The 26,148-nt window shown below is 42.5% G+C and overlaps 1 protein-coding gene across 4 annotated transcripts in view; it reads right to left on the minus strand.

Annotated features, from left to right (window-relative positions):
* Window positions 1-26,148, minus strand: part of PARD3 (par-3 family cell polarity regulator) — a 1,241,096-nt gene that overhangs the window by 1,090,628 nt on the left and 124,320 nt on the right. For all 4 annotated transcript variants that reach the window (XM_033931514.1, XM_033931513.1, XM_033931516.1 and 1 more), the window contains exon 2: window positions 7,282-7,383. In XM_033931514.1, the coding sequence (XP_033787405.1) occupies window positions 7,282-7,383 (102 nt within the window). The remainder of the gene's footprint in view (window positions 1-7,281; window positions 7,384-26,148) is intronic.

Raw genomic sequence — 26,148 nt, forward strand, 5'->3', positions numbered from 1 at the left:
AACCATCAATAGGCATAGCATGTAAAAAACTTCTTTCCCATAACAAATCTCAAAAGGCAATAATACAGAATACAACCATCAATAATAACAAACTTCGAAAGTTGCAAAGAAAAAACCGACAGACAATATCCAGAAAGAGTGGGGCTCTGGATTCATCTGCTGCGTCTAAAGGAAAGAAAATTAACAGGTAAGAACATAATTTTTCCTTCCTTAGCAACAGCAGCAGATGAATCCAGAGACCAATGGATGTAGCAAAGCAATCCTCAATCTGGGTGGGAAGCAAAGGCCGCCTCCGCAACAACCGAAGCACTAAACGCATCCACCGTATGCACCCCCACATCCAAACGCTGAGATAAAGCACTCTCGGAAGACCAAGTAGCCGTGAGACAAAACTCCTCCAAGGAAAAAACCTCTGGACCAAGTCCAAGAAGTAGCCATCGCTCCGGCAGAATGGTCATGAAGTTCTTTCGCCAATGATGCTTCCCTGCCATCAAGCAAGCGTAAAGAATGTCCTCCTGGACCCATCGAGCGATGGAGGTTTTGGATGCCGCCATACGTTTGAGGCGTCCCTTGAAGAATACAAAAAGGTGATCTAAACAACTAAAAGTCGTAGAAACCTAGCTCGCGGAGAACGCTACGCACTTTCAAAAAATGCAGTGAATAAAAGCACGTCTCCCCATTTCTCTCCCAGGAAGAAGGAAGGAAAAGTGAAAGTGTCATAAAAGAAAGGATGACACCTCCTTAGAAAGAAATTGTGGTACGGTCCGAACTGACACCCCAGATTTTGTAAATCAGAAATAGGAATCCCCGCCAAACAAGGCCTGCAACTCAGAAAACCGCTGAGCTGAAGCCATGGCCACAAGAAACCCCGTGTTCAATGGCACAGCCCTTTAGAGTCTCAAAAGACAAGGATGAAATGAAGCCTTCGGTAAACTGCGAAGAATTACCTTAAGACTGTACTCCGGACAGGGATTTCTAAGAGGTGTACGAATATACCGTACTCCGTTTAGGAACTGAACTACATGAAGCTGAGAAGTAAGCGAAGAGCAATATACCTAGCCCTTGTAACAAGCTAAGAATGGCACTTGAAGCTGAAGGGAATTGAACGCTAAGCTCTTGGTAATACCCTTGTGCCAAAAAAGAACTCTGGAAGGGTGCAAATGTTGAGAAGTACCCAAGAAAGGAAAACCTCCAAAAGGAAGCAGAAGCCACAAGTGAAGACGTCTGTATCGCCTGGAAAAGAGGAGAAACAATCTCCTTCGTATAACCCTTACACGTCAGCCATCACTTTTCAAAAGTTAGGTCGTAATACCAAAGTAGTACGAATATCCATGTTGATTGGACCCTAGGTGAGTAAATCCAGAGATACCAGGAAACTCAACAGTCCGGCTGTCGAAAGACTCATCAGATCTGCATAGCAAGGATGGCGCAGCCAATCCAGAGATTCTACAAATATTGTGCCCTTAAAGTGAGCTTGAGATGGCAAATCCAAGCCATCGTCAGCCAGGGGAAAACTCTGAAAAAAAAAAAGAAACCAGAGGCGAGAAAGAAGCCACGCTGCTACTCCCTCTGACTCCCATTCCCTGTGCCCGCCGAAGAAGCTAGGAAGCTTAGAATTTCAAGACGAGGCCATGAGGTCTAGTTCCAGGAGATCTCACTTCCATAAAAAGAGCTGGAATGCCCGAGTCAAAATTCTCAAAATCCAGGATGTAGAAGATTTCACTATTACTAACATTTACACTTTCTAGAGTGTACACAGCGCTGTACACTGTAACATACAATAAATGGGCCATGCTCAGATTTTGCGGAGAGAAAGTCTATCCAAACTCTTTTCCTGACCCATAAAATGATCTGCCAACAGAAGAGGAAGATGAGGGTCCACCCATTGAAGTAGAACCACAACTTTACCCTCCAACTGAGTACATCACCTACTGCCCAGGCTGTAGAGAAATACCCCCATCATAATACTGACTGAAAAGACCTTCAGTGTCATTCCAGAAGAATGGTCCGAAGCTCCAGAGTAGAAGAATGAACAAGTACTAAGTCGCCTCTTAAGACCAGACTCCTGGAGCTGAGGATAGAAGGCACCGAGCCCCCCAACCCGACAGCCCAGGATGTTTGGTGACCATGAGCTAGTCCAGCAAAGACCGAGGCATGCCTTTGAAAAGAGAAATCTCACTAAGCCACCAAATCATACAGAGTGATGCTCGAGGAGCCTACCAAATAATTGGCGCCCTGAGATACCGGGAACCACCAGAACAAAAGCGACTGCTGTAGCGTTATAATGGGAAAGCAAGCCGAAGTTCCCAGTGGAATCTGCAACATGGATCCTAGAACCTGTACAGAATCCCATACTGTTGGCCATGGTGACCGAAGAAGAATGCAAACCTGAGACTGTGATTCATCGCCCTAGTCTCTGGGAAGAAAAACATTTCTCTCCTATATGAATAAAAACATCTCCCCGATATACCTATAAATAGTACAGGGAAAAGAGCACTGTGCAAATTCGAAGATTCATGTCCAAAGAACTGAGGAAAGGAAACCACCCTTTTCGTGTCAGTCAAATGGCCCAACTGGAAGACGTCCGAATCAAGCAGTCAGTCAAGAAGAAAGTAGGTGAATTGCCTGGTAGCGCCAAAATGGTACCACTGCCCACATTTTCTAAAATGGGTAGGCGAAATGGCATGTGCCAAAACCGAAAGCGCTGCTCCAAGAGAGGCAAGCAAACCTAGTGCCGATTCGGAGTCCATAGTGAAAATGTAAATATTCTCCCAGTTTTTCTGCAGAAATGTGTAACCCTGAGAAACTAATTCAGCAGAATGAGATCCAGCCTGCCCAATGCCCCCATCTTGGGCTCCATGCAGTAAGTGGAACAACATCCCTTAGTTCCTGAAGAACTGCCCTGAGGACCAGTAACACTTAGGGAAACACAAAACATAGAGACTCCAAGAACGAACCGGAAACCTGAGGAGGATGCAAAGTTGCAAGCATCCTGAAAAATGTTCACAGCCCCCTGACCTGACATTATAGCGTCTTCCCCCTCATGAGAAAGCCTGAAGAGTCATTGGAAGAAGTCAAGATCCCCTCAGAATGAAGTGCAGAAGGACGGGGAACAGCAGGATGAGAACTGTAGGATCTGTAAGAAGAAAAACTCTCCTAGGAAAAATCAAGTTTCGTAATGTGAAGAGGAGTATACTGGAACCATGAAAAGAGTACTAACTCCATGCAACGTGAGCGAAATACGTATGTCCTTTAAAGTGAATACGTACTAGATGCAATCAAGATGCTGCATCTACCGCCCCGTGGAAAACAACAGCATCCTAACAGGTATCAGACAAAGCTCACATCGCTAATGAGAGCTTCAGGGATGAGGCTAACAGCCACATAGCGCGTGCTCTTCCGCGGGTTTGATAGAATAGGTAACTGGCTCCTGGTTAGAAGGAGCTGTACAGCCCTTCTTGTCTGGTCGGGGGGTCCGTCTAGCATGTGCCATGAGAAAATGGCGACAGGAGAAACCAGCGTGATAAGCATAGAAATCTGAAGTCCAGGCCTCCTCAGAAATAAAGAAAGAGAGTCCTGGCCGCAGGAAGATGCGAAGTGTCATTATGCCCATAGAGACAGCCCGTTTGTACTACCTTTAGGCATATATATCCTATGCCACTACTAGACACATGCAGCACAGCATAGAGGCCCAAATAAGAAGGACAGATACCAACAAAAGCTCAATATGCATGGACCCCAAGTGAGACAATGAGATACCGGTGTGAAATACAGGGCACTATCTTACTGCTTATCTCACTGTTCCGTGATTTGCCGTATGTCGACCCAGTCCGGAGACAAACCGAGACTGGGTAACCTAGCACAGGTCAGAGTCTCTCTGGTAATCCCCTTGAGTGCTAACCCCAGAGTCCGATTAAACTAGCAGTTTCCTTCAAGTGATTGCTTGTCCTAAAGCTGGTGAAACATGAACAACTTGTCTGAACCGGAAAGGAGAGAAGCCGCAGCATACACTGACCAAAGTCAGCTAGAAATAAACTACCAGAACGCTGCAGCTCTCCTGCCATCGCCAGAGACCTAAGCGCACGTCTGATTATCGCCGGCATGTGGCCGCTGCATCAACGCTCCTAGAAACAGTCAGATTCATGCCCCGCAAAATTTACCCTGCTGTGGCCTGCATAGAAAGAAAATCAGACTCTGAGAATAATTAGAAGAACGGTGCGGTGCTTCCCACAGCACCGGAAAAAACATGTCCCATTTCATGCACGCTGCTATAAACCGGCACTTGCACAATCATCTGCACATGGCCGCGACAAACACCGACGAAAGAGAGCCTCGGAATAAATAGGACTACTACTGCTGTACTGAAACCCAACGAGGAGAACAAGTGCGAGCATGAAATCGCACCGCTACTGCCGCGCTGTAACCAACAAGGAAACCAAGCGCGGGCATGCAAAGGGCGGAAAAAGTCCCAGCTCCCTCAATGGATTTCTAGTCATAAAACTTAGCCTCACTAAAATATCCATTCCTTGAATGTACGTTGACCGAACCCACAGTACTAAAACTCCCAAACAGAACCTGAAGTTCAAACAACAGTAAAAAAAAAAAAAAACACATACATACTCACAAGCTTGTTGTTAGGGCAGGTTGAAACCAGTAAGAGCTGGTTGTGCAGCACTAACAGGGCAGAATGTAGCAACTGTGGTCTCCCTTTTTTTATATATATATATATAAACAGAGAAGGGAAAGAAGAAAAAAAATCGAGACCCAGTCAGAACCTCTAGCAATGGAGGGAGGGTGAGGCAGGGACCTGGGGGGGCCCAGATGTAACCCCTAAAGCCGGCACCATTCAGCCAGACACCCCTGTCTCACTGAAGAGAAACCTCAACAGGAGAATAAAATTGCCATCTCACTGAAGAGAAACCTCAACAGGAGAAAATAATTTTCCAATCACAGCCAGAATTCAGGAGCTAGTTGAATAGAGACCATCACCTGCTGGGAGATAGAGCATACTGAAGATACAGGAAGAGTGCCAGCCAATAGGACCACCTGTTAATCAGTTCTCTATCTCCGCCTGCTGGTAGATGTGTGCAATCCCATTGGGCTCTGGATTTATCTGCTGCTGTTGCTAAGGAATTGTTAATTAATATAAAACTATGTCTAAACCTTTATAAGCTACATAATACTTTTAATCTTGACCACATTTCCCAGCAGTATTCCATTGTTTAATTTTGCACTGATTGAAAAATGCATTCTTAAATTTTAAATCTGCTATCAGTTTGTCTCATGATATATTCCCAAGGCTTGGTTTTGTTTAAAAAGATGAACTATTTACCATTGACTTGTTTCACAATATCTAGGAGTTTATAAACCTGCATCATAGTCTGGGGGATTCAGGTCAAAATCCCCCCAGCTCAAGCACACACACCCCAAACCCCCCTTCGTACCTTCTAGTAGAAATCTGATAAGAGGGATAGCCAGTCACTCCTGCTGCAGGCCCACCAATCCAAAATGGCAGGCCTTCCCTTTCCTGGTGCATCCTAATTGGCTCAGGCGCCTATGACACCTCCCAAGAGGAGGGGCCTTAGCTACCTGAGCTGATCAGGGCCTTAGGCCCCTTCCCTGCGTATCACTGGGAGGAGCCTAAGGCCCTGATTGGCTCAAATGCCTAACACCTCTCCCCCAGGGAGAGGCCCATAGGTGCCTGAGCCAGTCAGGGCCTTACGCCCCTCCCAGGATACACTGGGAAGAAGACATGCCATTTTGGAAAGGGGGGCTATATGCAGGAAGGACTGGGCAGTTTCAGGGAGTCCTGCCGGCTCAGCTGATCGAGGGAAAGTCCTCTGATGCAATCAGCTTAAAGCAAAGCTACGGTCTAGTTTCAGGCAAAGATACACAGCTGAAATGTAGGCCAGAGTTTTCCAACCTACATTTCAGCTACCTATCTTTGTGTGAATCAGGCATAATTCTCTAACCGGTACTGTCACATGATTTGACACACAATCGGTGGCCGCCAACATGGGCACTGGTTAGATAATCTTAGGGAGTTATGCCCAAGATCTCTAACTTCTGCAGGACAAATTGAATGTGCATACATCAGCCCAATCTCTGGTATTCTTGCAGGACATTCTTCTCTCAATACCACTAACTCACCTCCCCAAAGTGAATTATGTGGACACCAGAAAGTAAGCATTCTTATGCTGTCTCAGTTCCTTAGAACTTAGTAACCAAAAAGATACCAGTGCAAAAATGTGTTGGGCATGGCTATTTATCGCTTTTCCTTGCTAATGACTATAAAACTTATTACAAGACTAGCTGGTTATGCAATGCATTTTATGAGATATATTCAGTACTAAATTGTTAACTAAATTTGTGATTTTAGTTAACAATTTTTTATGTTGCCTGGTGTTTTGTTTGCTTTTCATAAAATTTACAGTGCAACTAAAAGGAAAAGAACCACAGAAAAGAAATTAAAGTTGAAACATAACAATAATTAAATCATATTTCCAGAGTACTAAAGACTACAAATTGGTTAAGAGAGGTAGGCACAAGGAAAAAGAATAAGGAAAAATAAACACCAAGTTACAATGGATCAGCAAAAATCATTACAATACTCCCAAAATGCTCATAAGTAACAAAATACAGTATATTACTTATGGACTGTCTGTTCATCAAAATTTCAGTCAACATTTGCATTAACTTTTCACACTGTTGGCATAGCTAGAATTCATTACCTCTTCCCTATAAGACAAGCACTGATTAAAACTCACAGATAAGGTTTTTCATTGTTATAATAGCTATCCATTCAAATACAAAGCACTTCTTGGCTACCCAGTAAGGGGTTTCCTTTAATCAGCTTTGTGAGTTTAAAAACAAGAAATGGAAATCTAAGACTGAAATATATGTTTAAACTGTCTACATGTCTTTTCCACTGTTTCAGTCAAATCAATTATTTTACATCAAAAGGAATATCCTGCTACCTGAAAACACATTTAAAATAGCTACCAAGAATGCACCCCTAAAATCCTGTACTAGTGCGTAAGTGAAAAGGCATGAGATTTATATAAATTAGTGCCTTTTGAAGAAAATGATTTTATGGCACAAGTACTTACCAATGTTGTGTGTCCTACTAAACATTTCCAATATCATGATTAGAAATAGTTACTTCACAAAATAATGTATGGATATGAATGTAGAAAATAAGTACATTGATCAGATCAGGCACATTTATAGGATATAGACTCTAATGGCCTCTACATCTAATGGTCATCAATCTATACTCACTCTGTCTTTGTCATCAGCTACATCACAAAGAACATCATCGAGGTCTAGGATTCCTCCGTCCCCATGCTCCAACCGATGCACTTGTACCCAATAATCAGGATCCTGTCCAGAAAGAAAACAAATTAATCAAGCACTGATCTATTCTACAATACACAGTACAGACATCCAGACACTCAACATGCATATCAATAGAGTGCTTTAAAATTAAGGTTTTGTTGTTGTTTTTTTTAATCGTATATCCCATAGATCCCATAAAGATATTGTTCAAAGTAGATTCTAATCATAAAAGCATTTTTTTAGTACTAGGTTTTGAGCCATATACTAAGGTCAGCCATATGATATAGGCTTTTCTCTGTGGGGAATTTAGTCACAACCATTAATGATTCGAATATTGTATAGCCATTATTCCTTAAGATTTATCTGATAGGCTAGCTTAACTCTTTATTTGGCACTGTTGCTCAGAAGCAACATGTGTTTCTATGGCTCTTATGAGAGATCTGCATTAGAGAATGACATGGTGGTTGTTACCCACGGCTAGCCACGGGTAACCCGCCGAAACGGTGGAAAAAAAAAAAAAAAAAAGATCACCGAGAGTACGGGGACATGGCCATTCACCACCCCGTGGAGCGGTGAATGGTCTTGTCTCCGCAGTTAAAGGAGTGAGCAAGCTGAGTCCAGTAGCTCCCTCTCTCCTGCCAGCCATCCGGCTGTACATCTCCCTCTCTCCCTTACCTTTTCTTCATGGCAATTTCTTTAAGGCTATGTGTTGTATTGCAGCCAGAGCCTTGAAGTTGTGTTGCATGTGGCTGCTGGAAAAGTCTCCTCTGACACAACTTCCTGTTTCCGGGCTGCATCGGAGGAGACTTTTCCAGCAGCCAACGCAACGCGACTTCAAGATTCCGGCTGCAATACAATGCATAGCCTTATAGAAATTGCCACGAAGAGAAGGGAAGGGGAAGGGAGGGAGAGAGATGCATAGCTGGCCAGCGGGAGGGAGCTGCTGGATCAAGCAAAGGGTGGAGAGGAGATGATGCTGAAGCAGCCTGAAAGGAACTGGGGAAGAAAGAGAAGGGAGAAGACGCTGGGAAATGGGGGACGAGCGAGTGGGGAGAAGACACTGGGAAGAGGATAGATTAAGAATATTTGAATCGCTATCCCCTTTTGACTCTTCCCAACTCTCCCCTGCCTTTTCTCCTTACCTCCCCACCTTCCTTCCCCACTTTGGTTAATTGCTTCTACTTAAAGTACAATCTTCTCTCTAGATTTGCGGTGACAGGGCGGTATCAGGGATCGAGCTCAAAGGGACAGGATGGTGACGGTGACCGAACTCGCGGGGATGGGACGGTGACATGGGTGAGCTCATGGGGACGGGGTGGAGACGGAGACAAATTTTTTCTCCATATCATTCTCTAATCTGCATCTCCAAATGCCTGTTACTTGGCACTCTTGCTCACATTCAACAAAGTTACATAAAGCAGCCATTTTTACCATCTGCCAATTAAAGGATTAAGTTAGCTACGGGTGTAGTGGCTCCTTTTGTCCCACAATAGCTTGTTCCCACTTCTCTATCAGACGCAGCAGAGCCTTTCTGACTAAAATACAGGACTATACATTTAACATTGAAGAAACCATCACTGAATTAAATGGTAGTCTAGCTCTATTACTCATTACAAGCCTTTCTTTTTATTTTTAGCAAAATTACTTAAAAGAGCTCCTAGATGTCAATTACAGGAATATTTAGACATTCTTTTTCAAATAAGAGTCAAATCAAAACTTGTTGAAAATTACATCTCTGAAAGCTGTGCATCTGGCCTCATCTTCAGAAAGGATGTTTTCTATTAGTCCAATTGCTTGGAATGAACTCCCAGTATCTTTATAATATGAGGTGGATCATTTTATATTAGTTTTAAGAAAAAAACTGGAAACTTCATTCTCAATAAAACTTTCAGTGTTCTTGATAGGCACTGTATAGAAAACGCAGACCTGTAGTTTTAAGAGTGTCATTGGTATATTTGGTTATTTTTATTAGTTATTGATTTGTATTATATTTATGAATTAAAACTGTGTGATGGAGAGATGAATGCTTAAAAATGATCATCAGATAATAGGTTTATTCTTCAAAGAGAGACCAAACAATTACACTATATTACATTAATGATTTCTATTCCGCCATTACCTTGCGGTTCAAGGCGGATTACAAATGAATTGTTAGGACATTAGAAGGGTATAAGGAGGAGTTTGTACATTTTCTTAAGTTGCTAAGGATTACATCTGAATTGTCATGTCATTAGAGGTACATAAGGAGTAGTTGCAGGTGATGCTTGGGACCGTTCTGACTGTGTTAGTTCGGTTTTATGTGTTTTTTGAATAGAAAGGTTTTTATTTATTTTCTGAAGGTTTTGTAGTCTGTGGTCGAGGTCAATAGATTGTAGAGTTGGAGGTCAAGTGTTGCAGCTCGAGTGGCTAGGAGGTTGTTGTACAGTTTTTCTCTTTTGACGTTTTTGGTTGGAGGGTGTGTGAATGGGAGATGCTAAAATAGTAAGCCAAACCAGAAAACCCTATGCCAGCCACAGAGCACTCTTGGGTGCAAAAACTACAAAAGAAAAACTAGAGTCAAAGAATCTGGGCAGAGTAGACTGACCTTAAGGTCTTTATTGGTTGTCACGTTTCTAGCAAAAATGATCAGTTATGAAACACCTTGTAAACAGACTGATGCACTGGGACTCTTCACCTTGGAGATTATTTCAGATGTCTGAGAGAGATACAAAGGGACTTTTTTTCAAAGCACTTGTGTGTGTGTCTTTGAAAATGGGCCTCAAAATCATGTATTTTTTTTTTAATTCTTTATTAATTTTCAAAACTACAACAGTGCAATACAACCAATGCAACTCATAATAATACAATAAAAGCACATTCATCTTTCTCATGTTCATAATCATCCTTCCCACCCACCCACCCAAACAATTATCATTCCATATTACACAAACATATATTATCATAAATATCCTATCTATTCTGAACAAGAAAATAAATGATGGCTGTGGTCTAAAAAAGGAGCTGTAAGCAGGAAGGGATTATCACCTTGATGTAAAGCCTTTTGGAGCCTGAAATCCCGGTATCCCGACCACTAAGCTAAGTACTTTAAAGTTAAAGTTTAAATGTTAATTAAAATTAAATGATAATTAAAATTAAATGATAAAGGTTATAGTAAAATACCAGTCCAATGAGGAGCCACATAAAGCCATGAACTATTTGGGTGGGGGGTTGGAGGGTGGATGGGAGGGCGGGGTGTTGCTGTATTTGTATTGTGAATTTTGGTTGTTTTTGATGTGTTTGATTATCTGGAAACTTTTCAATAAAAATATTTCAACATAAAGCCATGAACTATGAGAGAAATTGAGTTCATGGTGGTGTCACTGAGGACTATCAGCTAATGGTTTTGAGAAATATAGAAAACACTGTTTAAGAGTTGAACAGTTGTTTATTTCATCTAAGAAAATAAATAGAGCATGGTTATTCAGTACATCTTATTAGGAAAGGAGATAGTAAACCTAGAACTCCAGGAGTTTCTGTGGCTAAGTGATATAAGTGAATTTTACATTTCTGAAGTATGGATTGGGTGGTTGTTTTACTTTTTAATTGTCTGTGTTTATCTGTAATCAACTTAGAATGCACAGATGAGCACAAAATATATTATAGGAAATAAATTAAGAAAAGAAAAGAAAGAAGACAGTCATTCTTTTTCTCAAGAGAACACATAATTACTTTGTGCAACTAAATCATTGCCACAGGACATCAGAGACAAATCGCTTTATTGAGTTCACAATCAATTAGACAACAGGTCCAAACAAGATGCTCCATCAACACAGAAAATGGCAACTGGCAAGAAAATTCAACTCTCCCTTAACATGAGCATAAAGAAGCTACAATCCTTAAAAGCTTCTAATGACAGAGAATCAGGGTGCAACTAAGGAAGTTACAGCAAAGCACAATTTTTCTTCAAGTGAATGGATGAATTAAAGGAAAGGACTTCTTTGTTAGAAGATACCCAAGACCAATGTTCCCTCTAAGGATTGAGCCGACATGAATTTTCCATACCTTAGCTTGTGAGCAGTTCTTCAGATATATCACAGGCATGCACACACACACACACACACACACACACACACACACACACACACACAAACACTTGCAGAGAACTTGAAAAGAATTCCATGAGCCATACTCTGCATGTTTTCCCTATTTATATGCCTGTACAGACCGCGACTACTGTAACTGACTTGCATTTCTCTGGAAGGAATGTCGGTAAACGGCCTCCTGGTGGCGCTGTGCTTCTCCCAGTCTCAGCCTCCCTCCGTCTGCTTTGTCTTGCGTCTCTAGTCGGCATGAATGTCAGTGAGCGGACGCAGGGTTGCACTGTGCATCTCGCGGTCTCAGCCTCCCTCCGCCCCCTCTCAGCCCGGATCCGGAGCGTAAGGCTCACTCTGCCCTGCAGCACAGCTCACTCTGCCCTGCAGCTCGCCCACAAGCACAGGAACCAAGCAACGAGGCATCCCAGGCTGTGGTGGCGGTTGTAGTGTAGGGCTGTAGGCCTTTTGCAAGTATGTGAAAAATATGTTTCTTTGGAAATTGCAATTATCTGTACTACAGAAATTTTTTTTTTTTTTTTTAAACCCCCTATGATTTCTACTGTGGTGGTGTTTCTTCACATAGGCTTTGATTTATTACAATTGTCTGTCACAGAAATTTTTTTTGACCTCCCCCTCCCTCCCCCCCTATGATTTCTCCTGTGGTGGTGTTTCTTCACATTGGCCTATGTCAGTGGTCGGCAAACTGCAGCTCGCGAGCTGCATGTGGCTCTTTAACCACTTGAGTGCGGCTCGTGGCTCGCCTAAAGCAGGGGTCCCCAACATGCTTCCCTTCCCTTCTCACTGCCCTCCCCCAAGTCACCGCAGCTGGTGAATAGGCTACCACCGCCACAATCGGGGAACAGGCCGGCGCCAAGTTTTTAGCTCTCCCTGCTTATCTTCCCCAGCACTGAGCCGACCAATTCTCGCCACCAAATGTCAATTCTAACGTCGGAGAGAAAGTTCTGGGTCAGCCAATCGCTGCTTGGCTGGCCTGGAAATTCTTCTCTGATGTTGGAATTGACTTCGGGTGGCGAGAATTGGTCAGCCCCGTACTGGGGAAGATAAGTAGGGAGAGCTAAGACCTCGGCGCTGGCCTGTTCCCCTATTGCGGCGGTGGCAGCCTGTTCCCCAAAGGTGGTGGCTTGGGGGAGGGCAGGGAGAAATAAAGAAAGAAAGGGGGGACAGGAAGACATAACGAAAAAAAGAAGGGAGACGGGACACAGACAGAAAGGGGCATGGATAGAGAAAGACAGAAAGAAAGGGCATGGAGAAAGAAGGAGAAAGAAAATAAACAAAGAAAGGGGGCATGGAGAGAGAGAGAAAGAGACATATAGAACGAAAGGGGGCATGGAGAGACAGAGAAAGAAAGAAGGGGGCAGGGTGAAAGAAATAAAAAGTTGGGGGAGGGAAGGAGACAGATGCCAGACCAGGGGAAAGGAAGGAAGGAAGGAAAGAGGGAGGAAGAGAAAGAATAGAAAGAGATGTCAGACCATGGAAAATAGGGATGGAAGAAGAGAGAGAGAGAAGGGAAGGTAAGACATGGAAATGTAGATTTTGAAAAGAAAGCAGAAAAATTGAATATTAAGTTAATGCCAAAGATGGATGCAAGGCAGAAAATGAAGACGGAGAGAAAAACAGTTAAAGGGCAAGAAGGCCCTGGAAACAGTTAAAAGCACAGAAAAATAAAGTCACCAGCCAACAAAGGTAGGGAAAATGATTTTATTTTCAATATAGTGATTGAAATGTGTCAGTTTTGAGAAAGGAAAGATATTAAACTTTAAATGTGAGAGCTGCAAAAAAAATAGGGTACTTGGAGGGCCGCAGAAAAAATAGTTAATGACAATTTTGCATAAGGTAAAACTCTTTATAGTTTATAAATCTTTCCTTTAACTATTGAAGGAAAGATTTATAAACTGTAAAGAGTTTTACCTTATGCAAAGTTGTCATTTCTTTAATAAGACATTAACTATTTTTTCTGCCTCCAAGTACCTACAAATCCAAAATGTGGCCCCACTAAGGGTTTGAGTTTGAGACCACTGCACTAAACGCTCCAATCATGTACCGACAGTCACTAAACCAGTTTGACTGGTTAGCAACAAACCGAATTTGCCAACCCCGATGCTCCAAACAGCATGCCGCGTGATTTTTTTCAAGCATTCGTACATTCCCCAACTCTGGCATGCAAATGACCTCATTACTATTAAAATTAGGCCATTAAACTATTTTGCTATAGCATATTTCCAATGTTATTTCCCTTTCTTCATTATTTGTTGTTCGTGATGTCTCTTGAAGGACTACATTTGTATGTTACCACTTGTTTAAAATTGATTTTGCACGCTCTAAGTCAGTGTTTTTCAACCGCTGTTCCGCGGCACACTAGTGTGCCGCGAGATGTTGCCTGGTGTGCCGCAGGGCCGCCATCAGGGCAGTACTACCAGTCCTGCATTCAGGGGCCCGGAGCTGACAGGGGGCCTGAGGCAGGGGCGCCAGTAGCTCGCCAAGGCAAAGTGAGTCGATCACCCAGGACTCACTTTGTCTTGGCGATCTAATCTATCGAGCCGATAAGTCTTCTTCTCCCCGACGTCAATTCTGCAGTCGGAGAGGAAGTTCAGGCCAGCCAATCGCTGCCTGGCTGGGCGGAACTTCCTCTCCGATTGCAGAATTGACGTCAGGGAGAGCATGCGTCGGCGTCGGCTTTGGGGCCTGTTATCCATTGGTGGGTCCTGTTCCCCGATGGCAGCGGCAGTGGCAGTGGCTTGGGGAACGGCAGGGAGAAAGAAAGAAAGGGGGCAGGCAGGGAAACAGAAGGAAAGAAGAGAAACAGAAAAAAAGAAAGAAAGGTCAGGGAGAGAGGAAGAAAAAGTTGGGGGAGGGAATGAGGTGTGGAGGCTGATAGAAGGGAAGAGAGATTGGATGCACAGTCAGAAGAAGAAAGTGCAACCAGAAATCACCAGACAAGGTAGGAAAAATGATTTTATTTTAAATTTAGCAAAGTGGAGGCAGTATTACCACAGTTTTCAAAGGAATTTGCCCAAATAACTTAATAGTTAACTGGGTAAATTCCCAGAGATGAAAACTTCCCTTCACTTACTATGCACAGTTCTGAATTTATATCTGCTGTCTATATTTTACAATATGGTCACCTTTTACTAAACCGCAATAGTGGTTTTTAGCACAGGGAGCCTATGAGCGTCAAGAGCAGCGCTGGGCATTCAGCGCAGCTCCCTGCGCTAAAAACTGCTATTGTGGTTTAATAAAAAGATGGAGGGTATATTTGTCTATTTTTGTATGCTATAAAAACCAAATACAGAGAGAGACTGAGAGCTGTTGACGAAGAGCTACGTGTGTGTCTTTCTTCGATTCCAGCCAGAATATCAGCTTTGTGTTCAGCCAAACAGGCCCAGGTTTCGCACTGAATAAAGTATTTTATAATTTTTCACTATTCTGTTTACTTAATATTTCATAATAAAGTAATTATAAAATACTTTCTTTGTGTTTATTTGATTCCTATTCAAGAGAATTACTTTATATATAGTCAATATAGGCACAGAGTTAAATTTTTTAACATTTTCTAATGGTGGTGTGCCTCGTGATTTTTTTCATGAAACAAGTGTGCCTTTGCCCAAAAAAGGTTGAAAAACACTGCTCTAAGGGGGTCATTTACTAATGATGTTAGTGCATATTATCTATCACAAGCCATTTTAATCCTGCAATAAATAGCACACGTTAACTGTTACTGAATGATCCCCTAAATTTAAGGCATGCTAATGACCCAAATGTGCAGTAAGCACATCCCTAATACATCCCGATTTGTAACAGTGATTCATGTGACCTAAATTTTTGCATCTTAGTAAAGGCATGCTTAATTTGCATTCTTTCTGGTCATTCTTTCCTGCTTAGTTTAAGAGCTATACCACCTCAAGTTTATTCCTAAGAAACCAACATTAGCTTTGTTATTTTTAATGTATGTTAATTTCTACACAATGATTACCCTGATCTCTAAACACAACTATACTACCCAACTATGAAATGCAATATGACACACATAATCATGCCAGCGAGAGCTCCCAACATACCATAAAACAAAACATAAATATCACAGTATTTTTAGCAACATTATATCATCATAATGCAAGAATCCTCCAGTCCAGTCTTCAGAGCACAAAAAAAGTGAGTCTGGTTGCCAGTATTTCTACAATGAATATGTTTTATGCAAAAATCTCTCACGCATATTTATTATTCCATCCTAATGCATCACCACTACAATCCCACCCTCCCCCAAGTGATGGCACCATCCCTGGTGGACTGTCTTTTTGTGATTCAAATATGCATTTAATTTTCTTTGACCTAAATTCTACTGTCAAACCACTGACTAAACCATACAACCACCATGGGTCTATGTGTACTGCTAACTAATACCTGTTGCCATAGGATAATGTCACTATAATTAAACTGTAAAATCCATATATCAGACTTTCAGTTGTGAATTTTGTACTTTATGCAAAATTAAAAATACAATCCTTTTTTCTACTTTTCTAATCACATTGGTCTCAGTCTCTGCTTTCCTCTGTCTTCTCGTACCAGGGTTTTGTGTTCATTTGTCATTTTTCTCTCTCCTCCCGTCTTCTTCATCTCCTCTACTACATCCATTTCTAACATTGGTTTTTTCCTCTGTATTCTTCAGTTTATTTTTTTTCCTCTCTTCATTCATTCTTACTCCATAGTCTTCAATTTCCCTTTTTACTGTCTACCTACAATTTCTATCTTGTCTCTCACACCACACTTCTCATTTCCCCAGTCTTTCACTTACACTACCCTCTATTCCTTCCATCCAACGTGTCCTCCTTTCTCTCCCCCATGCCCTCATCACCTCACACTTAGATTACTGCAATTCACTACTCTCAGGTTTTCCGCTCTGATCTCTTTCTCCCCTTCAATCTCTCCAGAATTCAGCTGCATGACTCATATCTGTGAGAGCTGCTATACTCATGTTACCCCTCTCCTAAAGTCACTTCACTGGCTTCCCATCTGTTTCTGAATACAATTCAAACTCCTCTTATTGACTTACAAATGTATTCACTCAGCTGCCCCTCACTATCACTCTTCACTTATCTCCCCCTATGTTCACCCCATGTGAGCTCCGATCAGCTGATAAGTCCCTCCTATCTGTGCCCTTCTCCTACTCTGCCAACTCCAGACTCCGTCCTATCTTGCTGCACCATATGCCTGGAACAAACTGCCGGAATCCCTATAGTGTGCTCCGTTGCTGGCAGTGTTCAAGTTAAAAGCTCACCTCTTCGAGAGAGCTTTCAACTCCTAACTCCTCTCACCTTGGGATCTGCATCGAAAACTCCCCCGTCCCTTCTTCCAGCCCCTGAAGCATGAATGGTAGCGGTCCTGATCCCTCCGTCTCTCCATACAGTCCCTGAGGCAGCAGCGGCAACAGTCCTGACCAGACAACCCCCTTCTGTCACTCCATACAGCCACTGAAACTTAGAAAGTTCCTTAGGCAACGCTGTATAGAAGCTGCTCATGGCCAGCCCCAGCAGGGCCTTTCCTCTGCTGCATCACTTCTGGCACAGCAGAGGAAAAGACCCTGCGGGGGCTGGCCACAAGTAGTCTGTTTTCAACACTGCCTCTGCTGGCCAGCTGAAACTGCTGCACTGGGTAAGTAAGGGGGGGGTCCAGAGGCCAGATCCACGTGAAGGGAGGGAGGTGCACCAGAAGTGTGTCTTGGGTAAGGGTCTAGCAGGTTCAGCAGGGTGAAGAGAAAGGGAGGGGAGTTAGATGGATTTGGACCCATAAGTGGGGGAGGGAGGAGAGAAGGAAAGAGAGACAAAACAAAACTACTTTTAGAGTAACTCAGCAACCAGAAAGCATGAATTCTAACATTGTATTAGCAATTTAGCATGGACTGCTCTTACCTGCTGTCCTCCTCTCCTCCGTGGATCCCACTCCAGGCTAATACTGCCCAATTCAGTGAAAAGTTTTTCAAATCAATTCAATTTGGCCTATTGAATTGATTTTTTGATTGGATTCACTTATACTGCCCAATTGGGCAATTTTTTTTTTTTTTTTTAAATGGCCCAGCAGGTTTATTTTTGTAGCCTCTTCACCCATCCCACCCCCTTTTGCCCTCTCCAACCCCATGCCCGTGCTGTGGTGTAAACAAAACACTTTTTCTACCTTTTGTTGTTTGGTCACATTATTCAAATCATGTTGGTCCCAGGCTCTGGTTTCTGTTTGCCTTATGTTAACTCGCTCACCAGGGTCTCCTGCCCATTTGGCGTTTTCTTCTTTCCCCATGCTCACCATTCATCTTTCGTCTCTGTACCTTCCCTTCCACTGCCGTATCCAACACTTCTGTTTCTTTTCTACTAGCATCTCTCCATTTCTCTCTCTGCCTTGTTCCCTGGGTCAAACCTCTCTATCTCTCCTTCCTTCCCTCCATTATGTGCAATTTTATCCTCTCCTCTCACCATGCATGTCTCCCTCTCCTCCCCATGCCACCATCTTTCCTTCCTCTCACCCTCCCCCTGTGCCACCAACTTTCCTTACTGAAGTTCCTTTCACCCCTTCCCTCCCACTATGCCATCAACTTTCCTTCCTGAAGTTCCTTTCACCCCTTCCCTTCCCCCTATGCCATCAACTTTCCTTTCTCTCCTTCCCTGTATGCCAAGGTTTGCTTCTTTAGGTCGCGGTATCGGCAGTGACTCACATGCTGCCTGCCACTAACCCAGAAGTCTCCCCTCTGCCACAGAGAGACTTCCGGGACAGCAGCAGGAAGAGTGTGGGAATTGCTGCCGATACCGCCTCACGGTAACAGGCTGCTGCTGATCTGCATGCCAAGGCTTCTCTCTGCCGCATCATCAGTGATGTGGCAGAGGGAAGGCCCCAGTGAGCAGGCCAGGAGCAGCCTGTTCGCCGCTGCTTAGGAGGCCCAAAAGTTGAGATCTCACGGGGGAGAGGGGTCAATCGGCAAGTCACTGCCGGCCACAGACACAGCCACCCTTCATCGCTTCCACTGCCACACTCCACAGCTGCGTCCCACGAAATGAGGGCAAATAGGAAAGCCACCCAGATGCCCCAATAGACCACCAAAAGGAGGACATGTCCAGGGAAACCTGGACATCTGGTAACCCTACTTTACACTCCCCCCTAAAAACCCCCCTAAAAAAAAGTGCTAGACAAGAGAAGCAATGCAGACAAGAGGATGGAAAGAAGGTTTCAAGTAACTAATGGTGGAAGGATTGGGAGGAGGGAGAGTACGTTATGACCTAAATTTAGGGGACGTGACTGTCAAAGATACTTGTTGCAGCAAGAACAATCTTGGATCTTCAAATTACAGACCTTGTTCTAAATACAAAGATAGAAGGATCACTCTTTTGTATGCAATTATGCCATCCAGCCTCTTTCTGATTTTGTATTCTCATTGGTTGACAGGTCTTTAAGGACTGGAGCCGCCATGTTTTGTGTGAGCCAAGATTCACAGCCATTTGCAGCACTATGTGATATATAGTTACTTATTTCATACTTTGAGCAAGGAAGGGTTAAGTGACTTGCCCAGAGTCACAAGGCATGACTCTGGGCTTGAACCCACAACCTCAGTAGTTACAGCAGCAGCTGTAACTACTAGGTCACTTGTTACTCTGATCATCTACAACTCTTCCCCTCCCCTGCCATTATAGACTCTATGCAGAATAGCTGAAGATATCCATCCATGCCTTCACAGAGATAGAAATTAAGGAACTTGTCCTAAGAAGTTCCATTGCTATCCTGCAAAATTATGACCCAGCCTCAAAACTCATTCTTGAAAGCAGCTTCCATTATTGTACAACACAAGATGAGACATGTGTCTACAACAATAACATACACATTAAATTAACCAATATAAGGCCCATACAAAATTTAAAAATCAGGAATGTAAAAATTTTAATACACATGTGATCTATTAAATTATATGTGCTTTAATTTTCAATTGGTAGCTTTCATGCAGGTGAAACAAGGAAAAAGTCTACCAGAAAAATAAAATGAATGATGACCAATAAATACTTTGTTAAGACACCAGACAGCTATTGTCTAGCTCAAGACACAGTATGGCAAAGAATGAGTTTAGCAAACCAGACAGAAAACAAAACAGAAAACCATAGGAATTTATATAAATGCATCTGTTTGGTGCAATTTATGCCAGGTTATCCAAATATAAAAACTAAATCCCAGTTGTCAAGCTGGAATCTTAATTGTTAATTTTGAACAGGTATCTTCCTTAATCCCACCCAACCCTGGAGAAGCTGTGATTGTTTCAGCCTTCAGGGTTGTTAATGAATTGACCATAGCAAATAGCCTGGGACATAATGAAAACTCAGGATTACCAGGTAGGAGGGAACACCTTTATATAGAGCATAATGAGTCAAAAAAAAGTATTTTGAACTGAAAATGATAATGAAGCCAGTGAAGCCTCTTGAGAATAGGGGATATATGATGAAATTTACTAGCTCTACAAAAGGAAACTGGCAGCCGTGTTCTGTAATAACCAAGCATTTGATCTGACATTGAAGAATTTCTTTTTTTTCTCTTGAAAATTTATTGAAAATTTTATCAAAATACAAAAAAAGGAGAGAAATAAACAATCAATATCAATACCATAATCGTGGAACAATAAATGAGTAAAAACAATTATTCAAGCACAACAGAAAATCGTTAGATACATATAATCAGAGGTAAAAATATTCTATGGTGTTGTGATAAGTAGTGGGAAGATATTCAAGGAAAGAAAAAAAAGTCAGGAGAGAAGAGGGAAAAGAAAGAAAAAGAAGGGTGATGACGGAGGGCGAAAGGTAAGTAAGAAAGCAACAAGGGGTGAGAAAGAGAAGAGAGAGTCCCCCAGAGGCCAGAAAGAGAGAGAGGAAGAAGTTGGAAAGAGAGATATAAGATATAAAAGACGTTAGGCATTAACTTATGAGCGGTAAGGCATTAGAGAGAATTCAGGTATTCGGTGAACTTAGCCCATTTAATATGGACTTTAGCGTTCAGAGGAATAGCAGCAGAGATCAGCATTTCACGCTTGTGTTGTAGTAGGACAGATTGGTACCAAAAGTGCACGATTAAGGAATCAAATGATTTCCAGTTAGATAATATGAGTCGCAGAGCGACAATGAGAAGCGTGTTAAATAAGGCATAATGTGGTGCAGTTAAGTCGAGCAAAGGAGTCTCAGATTTCAATATGACCACTATAGGAGAAAAATTGAAAGTAAAATTAAAAATTTTTTGAATAATTGACTAGACATCCATCCAAAAGTTTTGTAAGCAGGGGCATTCCACAAGCATATGCAGTAAAGTACCTGGATGCAATTTACAGTTCCAGCATTTGTTAGCAGGCAGCAGACCTGAGACGTGTAGTTTTTGAGGCGTCCAAGTGGCTTTGTGATGTAGAAAGAACATGGATTGCATAGAGTTGGCAGATGGAATAGTTTGGATAGTTTTAGACCAAAAACCTTCCCATTGTTTATCTTGTAGATGGCAATTTAAATCTAATTCCCAAGAGTTTTGTACGGGGATATGAACGTCAGTTCGGGAGTTCAGAAGTATTTTATAGAGATGTGAAGCAACATGGCCTATTACTAGGAGTTGGGAAACAGCGTAAGTATAGTAGGGGTTCTTAAGATTTTCAGCTGTAAGACTTTAGATTTTTTTTATCATGGAGGTGAGTTGAAGCCATTGATAGAACGATGAGGCCGGAAGGGCTAATTTGGCTTGCAACTCCGAGAAGGTCAAAAATTGTAGAGAGGGGGTACAGATGTCTATCAAGTATTGTATCCCAAGTCTGGACCATTGAGGCCAGATTATTGGTTTTTTATTTATTAGAAAAGATGAGTTATACCAAATGGAGATATATGCTGAAGTTCTGACGGGTATTTCTAACAGCTCATCGAATTCAAGGAGACAGGTAACAGATTGGGATATGATGGGGTTTACAGATGAAAGTAAAGCATCAGAAGTTAATAGCGGGGCCAACGTCAGATATGCCGGGTAGAGAGCACGTTCAAGTTGGAGCCATAGGGGGACGTAAGCATTCGAGGTGGAAAACCAGTGGGTGGTCTGTTGTACTATAAATGCCTTATGATAAGTTAGAAAATCTGGAAGAAAAACCCCTGCTTTGGTCTTTGGAGCTTTAAGTTTTTTAAGAGCTATTTTAGGCGGTTTGTTATTCCATATAAAGGTATTTATGTGTTTATCAATCAGTTTGTAAAAGTGAGGCGAGAATATGTGGGGGATCATGCTGAGTACGAAGTTTACTTTAGGTGCTACTACCATCTTGATTGTCTCTATCCTACCCCACCAGGAAAGGTGAAGGGGATGCCAAGATTGTATTAATGATTTAAGAATAGCTATGAGATTATCACTATTATGTTTAATAGTAGCAGGAAGGGATGTATAGAGGTTAATTCCCAAATATTTTATATGTGACGGAGACCAAAGAAGGTCAAATGATTGGATCAATTCAGGACGTGAATACTTGTTAAGAGGTAGTACTTCCGTCTTCTGCTTATTGATTTTGTAACCAGAAAATGAAGAGAAGACCTGAATTAGATTAAAGAGAGCAGGTAGGGATTTGTCTGGTTGGGTGAGATATAGTAAGACATCATCAGCATATGCTGAAAGTTTATATTCTGTTTTATTAAGCAGGATACCGGAGATATCTTTATGAGAGTTAATGGCTAAAAGAAGGGGTTTGAGGGCCAAATTGAAAAGATATGGAGAGAGGGGACATCCTTGACGAGTACCTCGCTGTAGGGTAAAAAAAGGCGACAGTATGTTGTTTGTAATAACAGAGGCTCTAGGATTAGAATAAAGGATTTTAACATATTCTAAGAATTTAGGAGGAAAACCAAACTATTGCATTGTTTGAAATAAGTGAGACCACTCTACTCTATCAAATGCTTTTTCAGCATCTAAAGAAAGAGCTATACAAGGTTCATGAGAAGAGTTAGTGATGGAATATAAATGAAAAACCAGGCAAGAATTATCAGTAATGAGTCTGCCTGGCATAAAACCAACCTGATGTGGGGAAATAATTTTACTAATATGATGTTGCAGCCTAGAAGAGAGGATTGTAGCAAAGATTTTGTAGTCAACATTTAAAAGCGATATAGGTCTATAATTGGGGATTTGCTGGGGGTCTTTGTTGGGTTTAGGGATAACTGTGATAACAGCATCTAAAAAGTGACTGTTGGAGATCCTCTGGGGATTAAGAGAATTAAATAGAGACGTGAGTATAGGGGATAGTTTTTGTTGGAAGGTTTTGTAGAACTCTACCGTAATTTCAACATATGTTACAGTAGCGAATCGTGAGAACTGACAGGAGCCATTCACAGAGCGGTGCAGGACCAGGCAGGAAGAGAAAAGCTCACACTCCTGCCTTATTTACCACTCTGCAGCAACAAAGGAGGCAGCTGTCCAACAGGAGCGCAGAAAACTCCTGGCGAGACCGCACTGAACCACCAGCATTTTTTAAAAGGTAAGGGGCGAGGGGCTACCTACCACCAGACGCATCTACGGGTAGAGGAGGTAAAAAACAAGAAAAAAAATTTCTGAACCAAATTTTTTTTCCTTGGGTTTTCCTCCTCTACATATGTGCGTCTTATGGTCAGGTGCGTCTTATAGACCAAAAAATACAGTAATCCTTAGATATCTAAAGGAACTCATTGGTTGAATGGGGAAGTCTCAGAGAACTGGGAAGAAGGAAGGAGGCCTGAGGTGTCCAGTTAATCATCAAGCAATTATTTTGTTTGGATTAAGTACAAGCCTAATAGTCCTTCAGCCATTCATCGATTTGGGGCATACAGCACTGAAGAGGGTTAAAGCCTAAAGAAATGGGAGAAATATAAATAAAAAATAAACAAAAAAATATCATCTGCATAAAAACATGAGCTGATACCAATCTCTTCACTCTTGCTTTTCCAGGAGCCATGGGAGCAGTGTAGTGGTTCTGAATAGTATGAGTTTTCTCTTCATGTATATTTTTTACGTACTTTGCTCGTTTCTTCTATAACACACTGTAATTCGCTTCTCTTTCCTGATAAGTATCTAAGCCAGTGTTCTTCAACCGCCGGTCGGTGGACTGGTGCTGATCCGCAGAAATTCTCTGCCGGTCTACAGGGCCGGCACCTCCATCGGGCCCAAGAGATTGTTCTGTAGCCGCCGGTTCTCGGTACGATCAATGCAGCGTCTTCAGGCCGGCTCCCTGAGTGCTGCAGTGCAGAAAGCCATAGGAAAAGGCTCCTACCCGCAGTCTGCGCCTGACCCGGAAGCCTTCTCTCTGATGTTGTAACGTCAAAAGGCAAGCTTCCAGATGAGGCGCAGGACGTGCACAAGGAATGCTTCCCACAGCTTTGTGCAATGCAGCACTTAGGGAGCCAGCCCAAACACCCTGCGTTGATCGCACCGTGGACCGGCCTAAAGCTAACACCAGGGGGCAGGCCAGTAGGCAAGGCACATGGAGGGAGAGAGACAACAACGGTAGGGGAAATGCTTTTATTTTTTTTATTTAGTGATTTTACATCTGCCTAATTGTCTGTCCTAACTGTTCAGGAAGAAATGCATTTGTTTGGTTTTCTCTGGGGGGTTGTACTGCTTGCAGAGTCTTGCATCTTAGGGTTTGTCTATGAATATTAGTACTTTTAGGAGTCCTTTTATCAAGCTGCGCTAGCGGGGTTAGCGTGTTGGACATTTCATCACACGCTAATCCCCGCAGCCAGCTAAAAAAGCAATGCCTGCTCAATGCAGGCATTAGCGGCTAGCGCAGCAGGCGGTTTAACACACTTTGAACTCCTACCGCAGCTTGATAAAAGTACCCCTTCGTTTTTGGTCCTGCATTTACATGGAGTTATCTGTTTTCTGGTAGGAATGAATGTTGAAAAGCATACAGTGTACTTTGTGTATTTTAATTTTGTGGTTAACCATCATGTGTTGTTAATAAGATTATATTGTATGTGTTTATATAAGAAAAATGGATGGAAAAAATGGTGTTACAATTAGTACTATTATGGGGGCGGGGTCTGGGGCAGAGATGGGCACGACTTAGCCCAGTGTTAAGTTGCTGGTCCGCAGACCGGTGCCGGTCCACAAAATAATTATTTTATTTCCGCCAGAACAAAGGTGTCAAAAGGTTGAAGAACACTGGTCTAAACCACTCTGTTAATGTGACTTGAAAGTAGATGTAACAATTAACTAATAACCAGACATGAACAGAAAAAAGTTTAAGCATCTCTCTAGTTTAGTCATTAAGGGCTGAAAATTGGCCATGTTTTCAGAGTATCCCTAATGAATGTATATAACATATTTCTGGGTCATAGACTGAGAGATTTGCATGCACAATACCTCCACTATATGTAAATTTCTAATATGTATATTCATTAGGGATATCCTGGCCTGTTTGACTTAGACAAGCCTTGTCTAGTATAACTGGCTTAATCACTTTATCTAATTCACAGGCAGAAGTAGTGTTAAAGTTATATGCAAGGAAAGCCATGGACTAATTTCTTTATTGCGTCAATCCTCAAGTCTATGCAAGTTAAAGTACTTTATTTATGTACACCCACCTACATGTTCTGCATGGCTTTATTGTAAAAGTTTTAAAGAATTAAAGCCTACCATACCATAAGCACTAAACAAATCTACCACAACAGTGAACATTTTTATGGCAATCCAGTTCATTACACACATTTCCTCAGCTATACAGTACATCCTGCAGCCACTTGCTTGGTAGAAAATGCTTTTAAATTCTCAAAGTTAAGTGAATAGGACAAAAATGCATTTGCATTATATCAGTTATCATATGTTGTCCTTGCCCAGTCACATAATTAAATGCCTCTACATATAAACAAAAGGAAATAAAACCTCCTGTTAATTATTACTTAGAGATATTAAGTGGAGCATTGAATATTTAAAAGAAAATCAAGATGAAGGAAGAAGAAAACTGCCTTTAAAGCAATGATACTGTTTACACTTTCCTGGAATACTCTTCTGTGCAGTCAACAAGAGGCAAAGATTTGACAGAACAAGCAGATCAATCACAACGAAGAGAAGTGTGTTTTACTAATATCATACCATGAATCCAAGTAATTTTTTAAACATTTATAAACCTTTAATAACCATGCTTAACAAACTATGCTGTGCCCACGCATACTAGGTCACTTAATTCCATCTCCATCCTCCTTTCAGTTTCTCTTTCGCAGGGCTTTCTTAGAATAGGAACAAATATACAGTGGTGCCTCGCATAACGGCCGCCTCGCACAGCGAACGCTGCGCACAACGAACTTTATGTCTTGATTCGTACAACGGACTTCGTTTCACACAACGAAGTCGCCCGAGCTGCATCCTTCCGGGGTTCCTGCGGGGTTGGATCGCAGCGGGGTTGGTCGAGCCGCGAGGGTAGTCTCCTTCTCCTTACCTGCCCTGTCGCAGCACACAGCCGAACGGAAATCTTCCCGATGTCAGCGCTGACGTCGGAGGGAAGGCTTAAGCAAAGCCCTCCCTTCCTCCGACGTCAGCGCTGACATCAGGAAGACTTCCGGTCGGCTGTGTGCGGCTGCGGCAGGGCAGGTAGGAAGAAGGCAATGGCGAACGAAAGAGGGGGGAGGGGGCGGTCCGCCCCGAAGAATGTGCACAGCTGGTCAGGTCCCCCGATCGACCAACAACAGGCCCGGCCGACAAACCTCCCTGCCCTGTAGCCGCG

Source organism: Geotrypetes seraphini, chromosome 2 (assembly GCF_902459505.1).
Source record: "Geotrypetes seraphini chromosome 2, aGeoSer1.1, whole genome shotgun sequence".
NCBI classification, from domain to species: Eukaryota; Metazoa; Chordata; class Amphibia; order Gymnophiona; family Dermophiidae; genus Geotrypetes; species Geotrypetes seraphini.